Raw genomic sequence first — 13,700 nt, 5'->3', positions numbered from 1 at the left:
TGAGACATTCTATCGGTAAGCGAGGGCGCAGCCCGGTCGCGTAAGAGCGTGGCCAAGCTGCCGATGTTTTGTTTTGACACGCTTGTCTGCGATTGGTTCGCAGGCAAGGCTCGTTCTTGTCTTTCCTTTCCGGGAAGGAGTACATGTGGTATCTGACTGGATGTTCGATGTTAACTCTTGCACCAGTGTGTGTCTGCTAGCTGAGTACATGAAAGGCAGTAGTAAATTCCTGGCTATCTGAGCAGATTGATTTTGAGATGCCTTGGCTGCTCAGGAGCCTTGTCAGCAAGGAATAAACAAATATTCAACGGAGTGAGGCTAATTGCCCTCCATAGTACTCGCTTAGAGAAAAATTTGAAAAATGGGACAGTCGTAGTGACTTTAGGATTACCCCGTGTGCAAATTGAATTTCTATTGCACCGACAATAGAGAAAGGGGGTGACTGTTCAGATCCTTAAGCGAACTCGGCGCCGGCACGCCACCGGCGACCCAGCAGTCTAACCCATCCCTCTAACACTACAACAACAGACACTCCAGAAAGCAACGTCTACTGTCATAGCCAGGATTCAAGGAACTCTGGAAAAAATCCCACTACCATACCCCAAATCTTTACGGAAACCATTGACTTTGCAATTGGACACGGTTACATCGTGTTCGTGCTAGATTGGCGGCGTCGGCGGGTCAGCCGCCGGGCGTCCGCACTTGGCGATGACTGGCCCGACCCGAGGTGGGGCCTGCATCCTCCATCCTACAAACCACTCCGCGCACCTAGCCATATTACTTGCTTGGGGCTAGATTACACGATCCCTGTCGTTGCAGCCAGAATTTCTCCGTAATGATCTGGCGGGATTTTGACGGGGATGGTGGAGGATGCGGGCACTTGAAGAAAAGCCGGCCGTGTCAGGACGTTTCAGTTGGAGGGCATTTAATATGAGTGTCCAGCGCTGTTCTATATCGTCCGCTTCACTGCAGGACTATCCCCGCGTCTCAGCTGCTTCCGCTGGCAGTGGCAGTGATGGGGTCTGAAGCACATTTTGGTCCGGACACGATTAAAGGAACGGGGATTGCGTTGATCGTGCTGACTTCGCTGGTCGTCGGGGTGCGGTTCATCGGATCGATTCGAAGAGTAAAGGATCTGAAGGCGGAAGACTATCTTTTGCTGGTTGGGTATTTTTTTTTCTGGAACTCAGCGTTCTATACATCTACATTGCTCCCGCCATCTTTCGACTCGCAGCCCTGTCAGCCGGAACGATCCCAATTTATGCGACTGTCGAGGAGGACTCGGTGCAGCTGCAGATTGTGTTCTTCGTTACAACTTCATCGCTATGGCTTTGTTTATGGATGGTCAAGTTCTCGCTTTTGTCGATGTATAAGCGGTTGCTTGTTGGGAGGACGTATCTCATTGCTTGGTGGGCTATTGTGATTTCTTGCATTTTGGTAAGAACCACGTTCCCGCAGACTGCTGATACCGCGGTTTTGACTCTAACAAATGATCAGTTTCTTATCGGCTGCATCTTATCCTCCTGGCTCTCCTGCTCAAGCTTCCACGCCTGGTTCACGGCAGGAGGATGCTCCACCGCACGAGACCACCGCGCCGCCCGAATTAGTCTATACTATGCGTATGCAGTGGACATCGTGACCGACCTAGCAAGTACGTTCATGAAACCTTACTACGATGATAAATATATCCACGAAGTACGGCTAACCCGATCCATGTATATAGTCATGTTCCTACCCCTCCGCCTCATCTGGAATCTCCGCATGAAACGAAAACAAAAACTCAGCATTGGCGGCCTCTTCTGCTTCGGATGGATTTGCATATTAATATCCACGATCCGCGTCATCCAACTCGGCGGTACGATAAATGGTGTACCCGCGCCCTCATGGCTGGCCCTGTGGGCAACAATCGAGGCCTCGATCGGTATCTCTCCTCCACCACCCATCCTGTCACCCATACTAACTGAGCATCCAGCCGTAATGATTGGCTGCTGTCCCGGCCTTTACCGCGTAGTAAAAAACGGCAAATCACCCTCAAAGAACTATGATTACAACTCCTACATGCGCGGTGGTGGGATACCCTCGGGAGGACACCGGGGAGGCGAGATTGCGTTGAATAGTTTTGCGGGTAAAAACGGGACGTACCAATCGGCCAATGCGTATCGCTCTTCGAGTCCGGCGAGTAGTCAGGAGAATTTGGCTGGCCCCGAGAGGGGAAATATTGTGGTTAATTATGGGATTGCCGTTACGGTTGAGGAGAGGTTGGGTGGTTTTGGGCGGACCCAGAGATTCGTTTGATTTATTGTATAGACAGTCCTATTGAATTGCTGGCTTGGTTCTGTTGGGCTTGAGGGCGATTGATGTTTGACAAGCATGTTTTCGGGTATGCATCTTTGTAGTATTTCGAGAGTTTTTCTTTTTCGTTGAGGCACGCTGGATCGTTCCGAATTTGGTATCTAGGACATCATGGAATAGATTTGAATTTCCGAGATCTTTGAGCTCATTCCGCTCAGTTGATTATGGTAGAGTGCCGGAGGGCGATGTTTGCTCTTATAAACAGAGCCAGAGCGTATGAATCGCCAGTATTCCTATCCTGGAAACTAGACGAAGATGGATGGAACCCCAAATCTCAAATTCCCCGGAGATATCATCACTCTCAACAGGTTTCTGACGTCAAGTTCAACACAGCCCCTGAAAACAAGAAAGGACAGGATCACAAAGCGCCAACACCGCTGATCGTGCATCACCTCTAGGTCAGGGAACAGCAATATCCACTCCTCCGCGGAGTCGTACTGACAACGGAGATACACCGACCACATCACCATATCCCCCAGTGTCATAAGGAAAAGGGCCCACAAGCCAAGAAATCACGCATCCCAAACCCGATTCACATGAGCTGACATTCCCCATAAGCTCCAGTGAATGACCACGAGCCCCAGCTACTAGTGCTGTTGTTTTGAAGACATGGGTGCACGGCGTCAGCATCCAATAGGGAGGGCGAATGGTAGAGAGGTAGCGTCGCGAGAAGCTTTCTTGCCAATTCCGTGGCATCCATGGCACTGCAGCCAAGAAAGTTTAGATATCCATCTCTCGGATCTTGTCGTAGGTTTGTTCTTTGTTCAGGAGACAGGTATCGCGAGCTGTGGCTGTGGCTTGGTTTTACAGACCTCCACTCTGAGCAAGGTTGGACGCATATCGCGATCTTATTCTGTTGTCATGTGTTGTGGTTGGAGAGGACGGGTTGACTCCACAGGCTGATTTACCCAGGTCAACCCCCGCACTTCCACAAGTCCCGAAGTCAAGTCACCACCTGTAAGGGTCCTCAGGATCCGAGGGCCGGCTCCTACAGAGGACCCAGACCCGAACAAGCTCGTCGGCCATCGTCCGAAAGCATGTCTGAGCCATATCCCGTCCGCATGAAAGGACAAGCTTTGCAAGCGGCCCGCCGAGTCTCGGAGAAAGTTTATTTCCTGAACGAGCCTCGTGGCCGACGCACGTTGTTGGCGTGGGGTTTCCTGCATTGGTCATCAGTCCCCGATCAAACACCGTGGGGTAGATGCGGTACTAAAGCTCGTTAACACCCTAGCATACCCTAGACATACCCTAGGGTAGGTATGGCGCCGGCATTTGTGCCGTGTTTGTGTGCCGAATCTTATTCTAAGGTAGAAGAATAGTCTAATCGGCAGCACTACACCGGGGTTGATAGAGCCGATGGCAGCCCGACGGCAGAGTGAGGGTAGGGTAAGCATCGTGCTCCGTTGTCCGGAGGCTGGAGTGGGTCTCGGGCTTGGGGTTTTCTGGAGGACCCCACTCCTCCGTTTAGGGCAGATCCACGGAGTAAGTCTGGCCCGGGCGCAGCAAACAAATCGAGAGTCGCTACGCGAGGTGAGAGCTGGCAGCGAGAAAATGCTGGGAATTGTAGTAGCTTTTGCGCTCTACTGCTAGTAGTAGGTGCTTTGAGGGTTTGGCCGATCTGACGTCGTTGACCTGGAGAGGGATTTCCCCAGATGAAAATGAAAATGCGGAGAGAGTCTTGGCCCTACCTTATGTGGAAGTGAATGTGGAGGCACGAGAAAATAAACCAACAGGAACCGAATCAGGTTTGAAGAATCAGGGTCTCTGTAACAGACGGCGATGGCAGCCAATCTAGGTGACTGCCCTCCAGTGGTCAACGGGTGGCGGCCACGTTATCGGGCTGAAGCCGCGTCCATGAAAGGCCGAACATAAACTCAACCCCGTGCGGTGCCCCGGATCGGTCAGCCACCAGGCCGACTACGCAACACATACGGCTCTGCGCGACCCCGTAGGATGAAGGACCATCCGGAAATGACAGACCTATACCCCCAACTGTGAAAGATCGGCATATCCACCCTGGCCAGCCGGCAACCATTCGCGCCTGCCCCCGACTTCCCAGCTGATAGACGAATAAGATAAAGCGGGGTTAGTTGGGTCCGAGAACAAGCGCGAGTGTTGGAAGCGTGGTGGTGAGCGCTTTTCTAGCAGTAGTGGAAGATACAAATTCATGGGGACGTCCTGACCGGGCTCGTACTTAAAACCCGCCAACGCCTCAGCTCCGCCCTTTTTTCCCTCCCTGCCTTCCCTCACCTCGCTCCGTTCTTACCTCCGCGGCGTTTCTTTTCTTCTTTTACCAGTGGTCGCAGTCCTCGGCCTCACTTTTGGTCTCCGACATGGCGCACACGCAGAATCCGTCGTCGGCGCCGGTCAGCTCTGACTCGCCGGACATCGAGGAGCACATGAGTATCGGCCGCTACTTCGCGACCCGCATCCCGACACTCGTGCCGCCAATGAGACCAGCCCCGAACCCCTTTAAGGCTTTGACGCTGCTGAACCGGCAGCAATGGCTCTTCTTCTTGGTATGTGTCTACCCTGTAGTCTCTCCCTTTCACGTGCAGCCCTCATGCATATACGCCGATCCAATCTCGGATTCCCCCAAAAGATTGAGTCGCATTCAAACTAACAGAAGTATAGGTCGCCTTCATCGGCTGGACATGGGACGCCTTTGATTTCTTCACCGTCTCCCTGACAACAACCCAACTCGCCGAAGCCTTTGACAAATCCGTCACCGACATCACCTGGGGCATCACTCTAGTCCTGATGCTCCGATCCGTCGGCGCCATCACCTTCGGAATCGCGTCCGATCGTTGGGGCCGCAAATGGCCATTCGTCGTCAATCAGCTGCTCTTCGTCGTCCTCGAGCTGGGTGCCGGTTTCTGCCAGACCTACAAGCAGTTCCTGGCCTGCCGCGCGCTCTTCGGTATCGCCATGGGCGGTCTGTATGGGAATGCCGCCGCCACGGCCCTCGAGGATTGTCCCTCCGAAGCGCGTGGTATTATCTCGGGTCTGCTGCAGCAGGGCTATGCGTTTGGCTACTTGCTTGCGACGGCTTTTGCGCGCGGGCTTGTGGATACCACTCCTCATGGATGGCGTCCGTTGTACTGGTTCGCTGCTTGTCCGCCCGTGCTTATCATTCTGTTCCGGCTTTGCTTGCCGGAGACGGAGACTTTCCGCCGGAGACAGGAGACGAGAGAGGAAGTGCGTGGTGGTGTTGCGGCGTCGTTTATGTCCGAGGGCAAGGTTGCGCTGAAGCGGCATTGGCTTTTGCTGATTTACCTGGTCTTGCTTATGGCTGGTTTCAACTTTATGGTATGTATACACCCTGAGAAGAGCTATGTATCAAACGCTAACAATGTCTCCAGTCCCACGGCTCCCAGGACCTCTACCCAACAATGCTGGAGAACGAATTCAGCTTCTCCAAAAATGCTGTAACCGTCACGCAAGTCGTAGCCAACCTCGGCGCGTTGACAGGTGGCACTCTGTGCGGCTGGGCAAGTCAGATCTTCGGCCGACGATTCTCCATCATCGCCATCAGCATCGTGGGCGGCGCCCTCCTCTACCCCTACACCTTCATCCAAACCCACTCCGTCATTGCTGCAGCCTTCTTCGAACAATTCATGGTCCAAGGTGCCTGGGGGGTCATTCCCATCCACCTGATGGAGCTCTCCCCGGGACCCATCCGTACCTTTGCAGTCGGAACAGCCTACCAGCTCGGCAACCTCGTTTCGTCGGCCAGTTCGACCATCGAGTCGACTATCGGCGAGCGCTTCCCGCTCCCGCCGACCGAGGAAGCGGCTCATCGCTACGAGTATGGTAAAGTCATTTGCATCTTTATGGGGTGTGTCTTTGCTTATACTATCTTGATTACCCTGGCGGGTCCGGAGCGACTGGGTCGTAACTTTGATGCGGAGCATGATGCTGATTTGGCTGAGGTTGCGGCTCACCGGGGAATGGATCGTGATGATGGTGATTTTGAGAAGGCGACAGCGACACGACATGAGTAGGTGAATGCTTGGCGATGGTTATACGATGGATCTAAGTTGCTTAATACCCGATACGGGTGGATATGATTTGACTACCAGCTTTTTAGCTTAAGGTAGCTACGCTGTTTGATGAGAATTCCATGACATTTGATATTTTGAAGAGCACAAGCAATCACCACAACCCCGTAAAGGACTAATTTATTCAAGTCTCGTCTGACTGTATTACCTCTCCACGATCGCGCCGCCATTCGTATTCGCCACATCGCGGGGATAGGGTGTCTCGGTCCTAAATCAAGGCACTGCGTTAGCTCGATCCACAGCAAACACGCAGCCACCACAAGCCAAAAAATCACGGTCTGAGTCTGCTTAAAGTTATGGGTCATTCCGAACTAACAGTTCGTCCAAGGGTTGAAGGGTATCTTCATGTCGATCTTGTATGAAAGGAAAGGAAAGGGGTCCCACCTGTCAGTCATTACTAGTCAGTGGTAGTGAAGTAAGGCTGGATTTTGGAAGTGGATGGGGCTGTCTCACTGCTTTTATACGCTGACCCCGCATTTCGCCTAGAACCCTGTCGTACGACGGCAAACATCCATGCCCTAACCACCCTAATTCATTACATCTTAGGGTCGGGTACTAGCACTGAGGTCTACGGCGATCTCTACTTGGTTGGTGCGCTGCGCTAAGCGCCCGCGTCACGCCATTTGCCGGCGCCATGGTGATACCGCTCTGCGACTATCAGGTGGCGATGCACTTGGGGTGAGGAGAAATGAGACGGAGAGTACTTTGCACCCTGGATGTATTAATGTGGCCGGGTAAGGAGGCCTGAATTTTCGTACGCGTCCTGCAGGTCCCTCCGACATGGATTGCAGCTGCCTGCGAAGGGGTTGGCCGCGTAAGTCTGTGTCAGGTGTTGGCATTAACTTTTTAACAGAAAATTCGGGGTGAAACAACATGGGATGAATGGATGGATGGATGAATGAATGGATAAATGGATGGATGGATGGATGGATTTGATGAATTTGATGACGGATTTGTCCCGTGTATACTAGCTACTATCTATAGAATCAATAATTGAGTGCCGGCCGCTTCCACGCCAAGCCTTATGCCAAATGCGTCGACTGTGCTGGACTTCCCCAAATGCAGAATTCGAATGTACTGTACAGCACTACCAACCTGAGAATAATAATCGCTGCACTGATCATCCAGACCCTTTCAAGATAATTCGTGCTTATTGTGGTCCTGCTCCACCCTCAGGGACCAGGAACAAGACCAGGGACAGGACCAGACAGGGACGGACAGGCACTACTTTTTTTGCCGCCAAGTCCGACCAGCCGCCCCGTCCACTTCGAACCTCCTCCCTTTCTCTTGCATTCCACCCTTCCACCCCTCTCTCCCTCGCCAGCTCTATTGGGTCCTGCGTGGCCAACGCCAAGATCGAAGAGTGCTGGATGAGTCCCGACTCCGCCTCCTCCAATGCACAGACGCTCGTCTGGCTCCCCTGTCGCGGACGACACTGACGATTCCCCGACGCGATCCCCAGACGACCATGGCCCCGACACCCACGACAAGTCCTCGCAGATAGCCCGGCACGGCACCAGCTTCGACCTCCGCAGGGACAACGGCAGCTCGACGCCGCGCTCGCGGAACTCCAGCCTGTGGCGCACCCCGTCCTCCCATCCGGCCACCGGCTCTTCACACGACTCCAAGAACATGCCATTGGGCTCCCCGCGCCTGCCCATGGAGGCGCCCTCTCCCGAGGGCCGCCGCGCCCGCCAGGCTCGCCAGCGCAGTCCCTGGTCCATCTCCATCCTCACGGCCGTCACTACCTTTGCCGCTGTCGCGTTACTGATCGCTATCATGCGATCCTTTACGGAGCGGCAGGTCGGCGGCAGTGGGTGCGGCGTGCCGATGATGAGCCCGACCTTTATTCGGATGCTCGAATTCGATACGGAACATACACGGTTTGCGAGCAAATACAACTTGTTTCTGTATCGGGAGGAGGGCGTGGATCCGTATACTCAGGATAATATTGGGGTAAGCTTATCAATGCTGTCGCTGCTGTCACTACTCTCAATGGCCGCGACTGGCTCTTTGAGAGGTGAGAAATCCGCTGACCGGCTGATTTGTATTTCTAGTTGAACGGTGTCCCAGTACTCTTCCTTCCCGGCAATGCGGGCAGCTACCGACAGGTCCGATCTCTGGCCGCCGAGGCGTCGCGACACTACTACGATGTGGTTCGACACGACGAGGACCGACATGCGGCCGGTGTTCGCAGCTTGGATTTCTTCATGGTGGATTTCAATGAGGATATGGCTGCGTTCCATGGACAGACGCTGCTCGACCAGGCAGAGTATGTGAACGAGGCGATCTCGTACATTCTGTCCCTCTACCACGATTCCCGACGGACCCGACGAGACCCCGGACTGCCAGATCCCAGCGCGGTAGTGTTGATCGGACACTCCATGGGTGGCATCGTGGCCCGCACGGCTCTGACGATGGCCAACTACCAGGCCAACTCGGTCAACTCGATCATCACCATGTCCGCGCCGCACGCCAAGCCGCCTGTCTCCTTTGACTCTGATATCGTCCATACCTACAAGCAGATCAACGACTACTGGCGCGAGGCCTACTCACAAACCTGGGCCAACAACAACCCGCTGTGGCATGTGACGCTGATCTCAATTGCGGGTGGTGCGCGCGACACCGTGGTGCCGTCGGACTACACGAGTATCTCATCCCTCGTTCCCGAGACGCACGGATTTACAGTCTTCACGCCCTCCATTCCTGATGTGTGGATCGGAATGGACCACCTGTCGATCACGTGGTGTGACCAGTTTAGAAAAGCGATCATCAAGTCGCTCTTCGAGATCATCGACGCGCGGCGTCCAACCCAAACGAAGCCTCGCGCCGAGCGCATGCGAGCACTCAAGCGGTGGTACCTCACTGGACTGGAGTCGGTTGCCGAGAGAACCCTGGCACAGAAGGAGCCGAATACTCTCTTGACACTCGAAGACAACGCAAATACAATTTTGGCTCAGGGTCAACGGCTCATTCTCCGCCAATTGGGCGAGAGACATGGCCCAGATGTACGCCTGCTGCCGATCCCGCCACAAGGCGTCTCCGGAAAGAAGTTTACTCTTCTCACGGACCAGACGCTGAGCAGTCAGGGCAACGTGGAAGTATTGTTTTGCAGCGTGTTCCCTCTCAACAACGGCCGATCGGCTGTCTTTTCGATGAATCTGGACTTCTCGGGTGGCACAGTGGGCTCGACTCGCCTGGCTTGTAAGAGTGCTGCGGAGGATGTTATTCATTTGCCTGCTTCCACTCGCACATCGAAGCTGGCCTATGACCGCGTTGCGCCGTTCTCCTACCTCCAATATGATCTGGAGGGTCTTGCCGAGCATCAATTTGTGGCCGTGGTGGACAAGGCCAATGTGCCTACGCAGGGCTTTTTGGTCGCGGAGTTCTCGGACAGCTCGGACGCCATGATTCGGGCCAAGGTTGGACTTGGCAGTCTATTGAGCGCCGGTCTCAAAATGCGACTGCCTGCCAACCGGCCCATGCTCACCGAAGTGAAGATCCCAGCCCTGCATTCCAGTCTGTTGGATTATCGGTTGAAAATCACCCGCCACACGCCAAAGGATCAAAAGGAGCACAAGGAAGAGCTCTTTGCTCCACTGCTTCGGCAGTCTATCCCCGATCCTCACGAGTCGAAATTTTTCGTGAATGTGGATGAGGTCAATGTCAATCTGCACGGCGTGGCCCCGTTCATGCCATCTCCGCTTCGTGAGCAGGCTACTTCGGGCGGCGTGTCATTCCAACTCTGGACCGACCCTAGTGCCGGTTCAACGGTGGATGTTTCCTTGCAGGTGGATATTGCCGGCAGTCTTGGTGAGCTAGTGATGCGGTATCGCACTGTTTTTGCCGCATTTCCCTTGCTTGTTGTAGCTCTGGTACTCCGCAAGCAGTTCCAGCTCTATGATGAAACAGGCTACTTCATCCCCTTCACCGATGGACTCGACCGAGCTCTGCGAACCTCCCTTCCTCTGTTATTCGTGGCAATGTCTCTTTTGGCATCATCTCTCGCCACCACTAAAGCTCTCCCTCAGTCCGACGACCCGTTCCATTGGCGAACCAACTCAACCGAGACTCCCCTCGACTTCACGAAGAATGACCTCCTTCTTGGATCGCAGGATGCATTCTTCTGGTTCCTGGTCCCAGTCTTCGGGATCATCAGCGTCGGCGTGTGCGTCTTGGTGAATTACGTCGCCCTCCTTCTCGTCAACATCTTCTCCCTGATTTACGGCGCCGTGAACAGCAAGTCAGGCTATATCCGCCGTGAAGACCGAGGGAACCTTCCTATCTTTAGCGCACCAACCCCACGTCGACGCGTAATCCACACCGCCGTCCTCCTAATCCTTGTCTCTACAATCATCCCCTACCAATTCGCTTACATGGTCGCCTGCATCGTACAACTAGCAACCAGCGTCCGGGCCCAATGGCATGCAAAAGAAACAAAATCCACCCAGCACATCAACTTTGGAAACTACGCCCACTCCATCTTAATCCTCATGTTATGGATCCTTCCCATCAACGTCCTCGTCCTCCTAGTCTGGGCCCACAACCTCGTCGTCCACTGGTTCATGCCATTTTCCTCCCATCACAACGTGCTATCCATCATGCCGTTCCTCCTCCTCGTCGAGACAATGACCAGCGGAGCTATGATCCCGCGCATCACGACTCGGTATGTCCCCTTCCCTTGAAATTAAACTAAATCGACTCTAACTAATTGCTCAGTTTCAAACATGTAACCTCAATGATCTTCTTCGCCATCGCAATGTACTCCGCCGTCTACGGCGTAACCTACGCCTACCTCCTCCACCACCTCGCCAACCTCCTGGCCGCATGGTTTGTCGGCATCTACCTATTCGGCAATAATTTCTCCCCACGCCGTCTCTGGCGGATTATCGATGGGGACGAACTCCCCGCCGAGACTGGGAGTCGTCATGTTAAGAAGAAGCCATGAGAGTTTAATTAATACATTTCCTTCCTTTTTTTACTGTCGTTCAGTCTCCCACTCCGCTGGATGTTCTGTTTCAAGTTTTCGCAAGTCCGCATGATATGGAGTTTAGCGTTTCCTTCTGTACAAACACCCCTTTTTCTATCCTGGATCTCCATTCCACTTGTCTTCCTCTGCTCTCGGATGGATGCAGATAGATTACAGGCAGTGAAGAGTCCTGCGTCCTGCTGAGCAGTGCTGGGTTTCTGTTACATTACTAGACGGCCGGTACTTGGCCTGTCTCGGTTCCTCGGGAGGGACAAGGTCTGCTTGTATATACCTCGTTTTGACTGCGGTTACTGTTGTCTGGGTATAGACTTTCTTCTGTTGTTTTCTTTTATGGATTTTAAATAGGGCGCGGTGTGGTGGTTCGTTGCATAATTCAGTTTCGAATTGAATATTTTCGTCTGACTTCCAGGTTGTTTTGGTTGAAAATATAAAAAATATGTTTTTTCATGATAGGTTGGCTAAGGTCATGGGATGAGCCTACTCACCTTAACTCACACTGTACCCTGGCGATGCCATAGAAGTAGGTTTGGATGCTTCGATTCCAGCAAGGAGTTGGGATTTCAGACCTAAATCAGGATGATACCTAAGAACCAAGACTAGTTCCGAAATTCTCAGACGTTCAAGCAAAATGGCTTTCAATGGCTTTGTTTGAGCATCACATGCGAATAACCACAGTATAATGTAGGAAACGACTCATCACATAACCTGCACAAATCCATCAGGAATGTCTTTATTGTAAGCGCGATCAACCTCTTTGTCCATCATCGAAGCAAACACAATGAGCTAGCCTATAAAAACCATATTATCCAGCCCTCCCAGCCTCAATCCTCCATCCTCCAAATTACACTCATGATCACTCACCTCAACCGAAACAAAGACATGGACATTCCACTCGTAACAAAAACCATCGTCGCAATAGCACTCTTCCTCGTGATCAATTCCGAAGCCATCCAATTCCTCCCGCTCGCAATCCTCTACCTCCTCAGTATCCCACTTGCGATTTACCTGTACATTATCCTAGGCGGGAAGGTATCGTAATCACCGAGACTGCGAAGGGCACCAAAATGGAACTACAGAAGTCGACACAAGCCCAAGCCCAACCTCCAGCAAAGGCGAAAGCGACGAAAGAAAACGACATGGAAATACGAGAAGAGACATTCCCCGGAGAAACCCTTTCCGATCAAGTAGACCGATGGATAGACAGGGCTGCAAATCTGTTCAGACCGTGCTTGATCGGGATCGTGGTTAAATTGCTCATCATCTGGGTCATGATTGTTGACATGTATTGTTTTCTTAATAAGGAGATCTTTGAGAATTTTAGGGGGCCGATTTGTCTTGTTCTGGTGGTTATTTCGGGGCTTGCATTTTATTCCTTGACTTGGCTCTTGATCGCTGTTGAGGTATGTGAATAGAAATCCAGGGTCTACGCAAGAACGTAAATCATGATATCGTGCAGGAACGCGATGTAAAGGAACCTGCCTCCATGCTCGAGACGTCACTTTTGGTATCCAAAATGAAGATGGCTGACTCTGCGAGATTCTTCCATCTCAACTGCTGCGTAATGAGCAGCAGTATCACAAAAGCTTTGATCGGGAATACTACACTTCGAGCGTACACGAATACTTTTAGCCGCAGACCGCAAGTAATCTCCTGTAAGTTCAGTCCAGTGCCGGTGTGCACACTTACGTCCACCATGCATAGCCAACCGATCAGCTCAGACACCCAGGCTCGCAGATCCGCGCAATGGGCCACACAAGGTTCGCCCCTTTTCGCAGTCCCGAAATGATAGGCCGATCACGCAGGGCATCGGACGCTGTACCAGGACAAGGGCCCGAGCGAGACAGCGAGAAAAAGGGGCTGGTGCTAGCTGAGGTGATAGACAGGGGCTTAGCGAGACAGGGGGAGACAGGGAGTCGGCGCGGTCGAGGTCATGTGACACGGACAGGACAAAGCCAGTGATTACCCCAGTCTATGAAAAGTGTTAGTATCGAAGATGTCAAGGTCTCCACGTCTGTTCTTCTCGGCTACCCCAGATTCGAAGGGGTGGGCCCGACTAGTTGCGCAAGGGTGAGAATCCTTTGATGGAGGATGGGGAGAGGGAGGGGCGATAAGGGCGCCCCATCGAAAAGACTACTGGGGCTATTCCGGGGCGCATTCAGACGCCAACCATGCGGGTCCACTCTTTGTCTGAGTGCTGTGATTAGCAAACTCTCCAGTCCTCGCATAGCGCTTTGAGGTTGGCGATGACTTCGACAGACGTAACAACACCAGTTCGTTCAAGTTAATCGACCCGAGAT

At 52.9% G+C, this 13,700-nt stretch overlaps 3 protein-coding genes across 3 annotated transcripts; all 3 read left to right on the top strand.

Annotated features, from left to right (window-relative positions):
• Positions 1–1,015: 1,015 nt before the first annotated feature.
• On the top strand, positions 1,016–2,295 carry N7532_006353 (uncharacterized protein; the record flags this gene model as incomplete). The annotated part of the gene is made up of 5 exons (XM_056618847.1): positions 1,016–1,167; positions 1,191–1,437; positions 1,498–1,651; positions 1,724–1,921; positions 1,973–2,295. 5 exons carry the CDS (start codon positions 1,016–1,018, stop codon positions 2,293–2,295), a joined length of 1,074 nt encoding a protein of 357 aa, XP_056475006.1.
• A 2,390-nt stretch (positions 2,296–4,685) lies between these two features.
• N7532_006352 (sugar transporter family protein) lies at positions 4,686–6,356 on the top strand (the record flags this gene model as incomplete). Its single annotated transcript, XM_056618846.1, has 3 exons — positions 4,686–4,871; positions 4,987–5,661; positions 5,715–6,356. 3 exons carry the CDS (start codon positions 4,686–4,688, stop codon positions 6,354–6,356), a joined length of 1,503 nt encoding a protein of 500 aa, XP_056475005.1.
• Positions 6,357–7,808: 1,452 nt separating this feature from the next.
• N7532_006351 (GPI inositol-deacylase) lies at positions 7,809–11,361 on the top strand (the record flags this gene model as incomplete). Its single annotated transcript, XM_056618845.1, has 3 exons — positions 7,809–8,369; positions 8,471–11,079; positions 11,133–11,361. 3 exons carry the CDS (start codon positions 7,809–7,811, stop codon positions 11,359–11,361), a joined length of 3,399 nt encoding a protein of 1,132 aa, XP_056475004.1.
• Between the last annotated feature and the right edge of the window lie 2,339 nt (positions 11,362–13,700).

Source organism: Penicillium argentinense (assembly GCF_028826775.1).
Source record: "Penicillium argentinense strain IBT 30761 chromosome Unknown utg000005l_segment0_segment0, whole genome shotgun sequence".
Taxonomy (NCBI): Eukaryota; Fungi; Ascomycota; class Eurotiomycetes; order Eurotiales; family Aspergillaceae; genus Penicillium; species Penicillium argentinense.
Note: the sequence above shows the minus strand (reverse complement) of the source record. Positions and strands in the feature narration are given on the sequence as shown.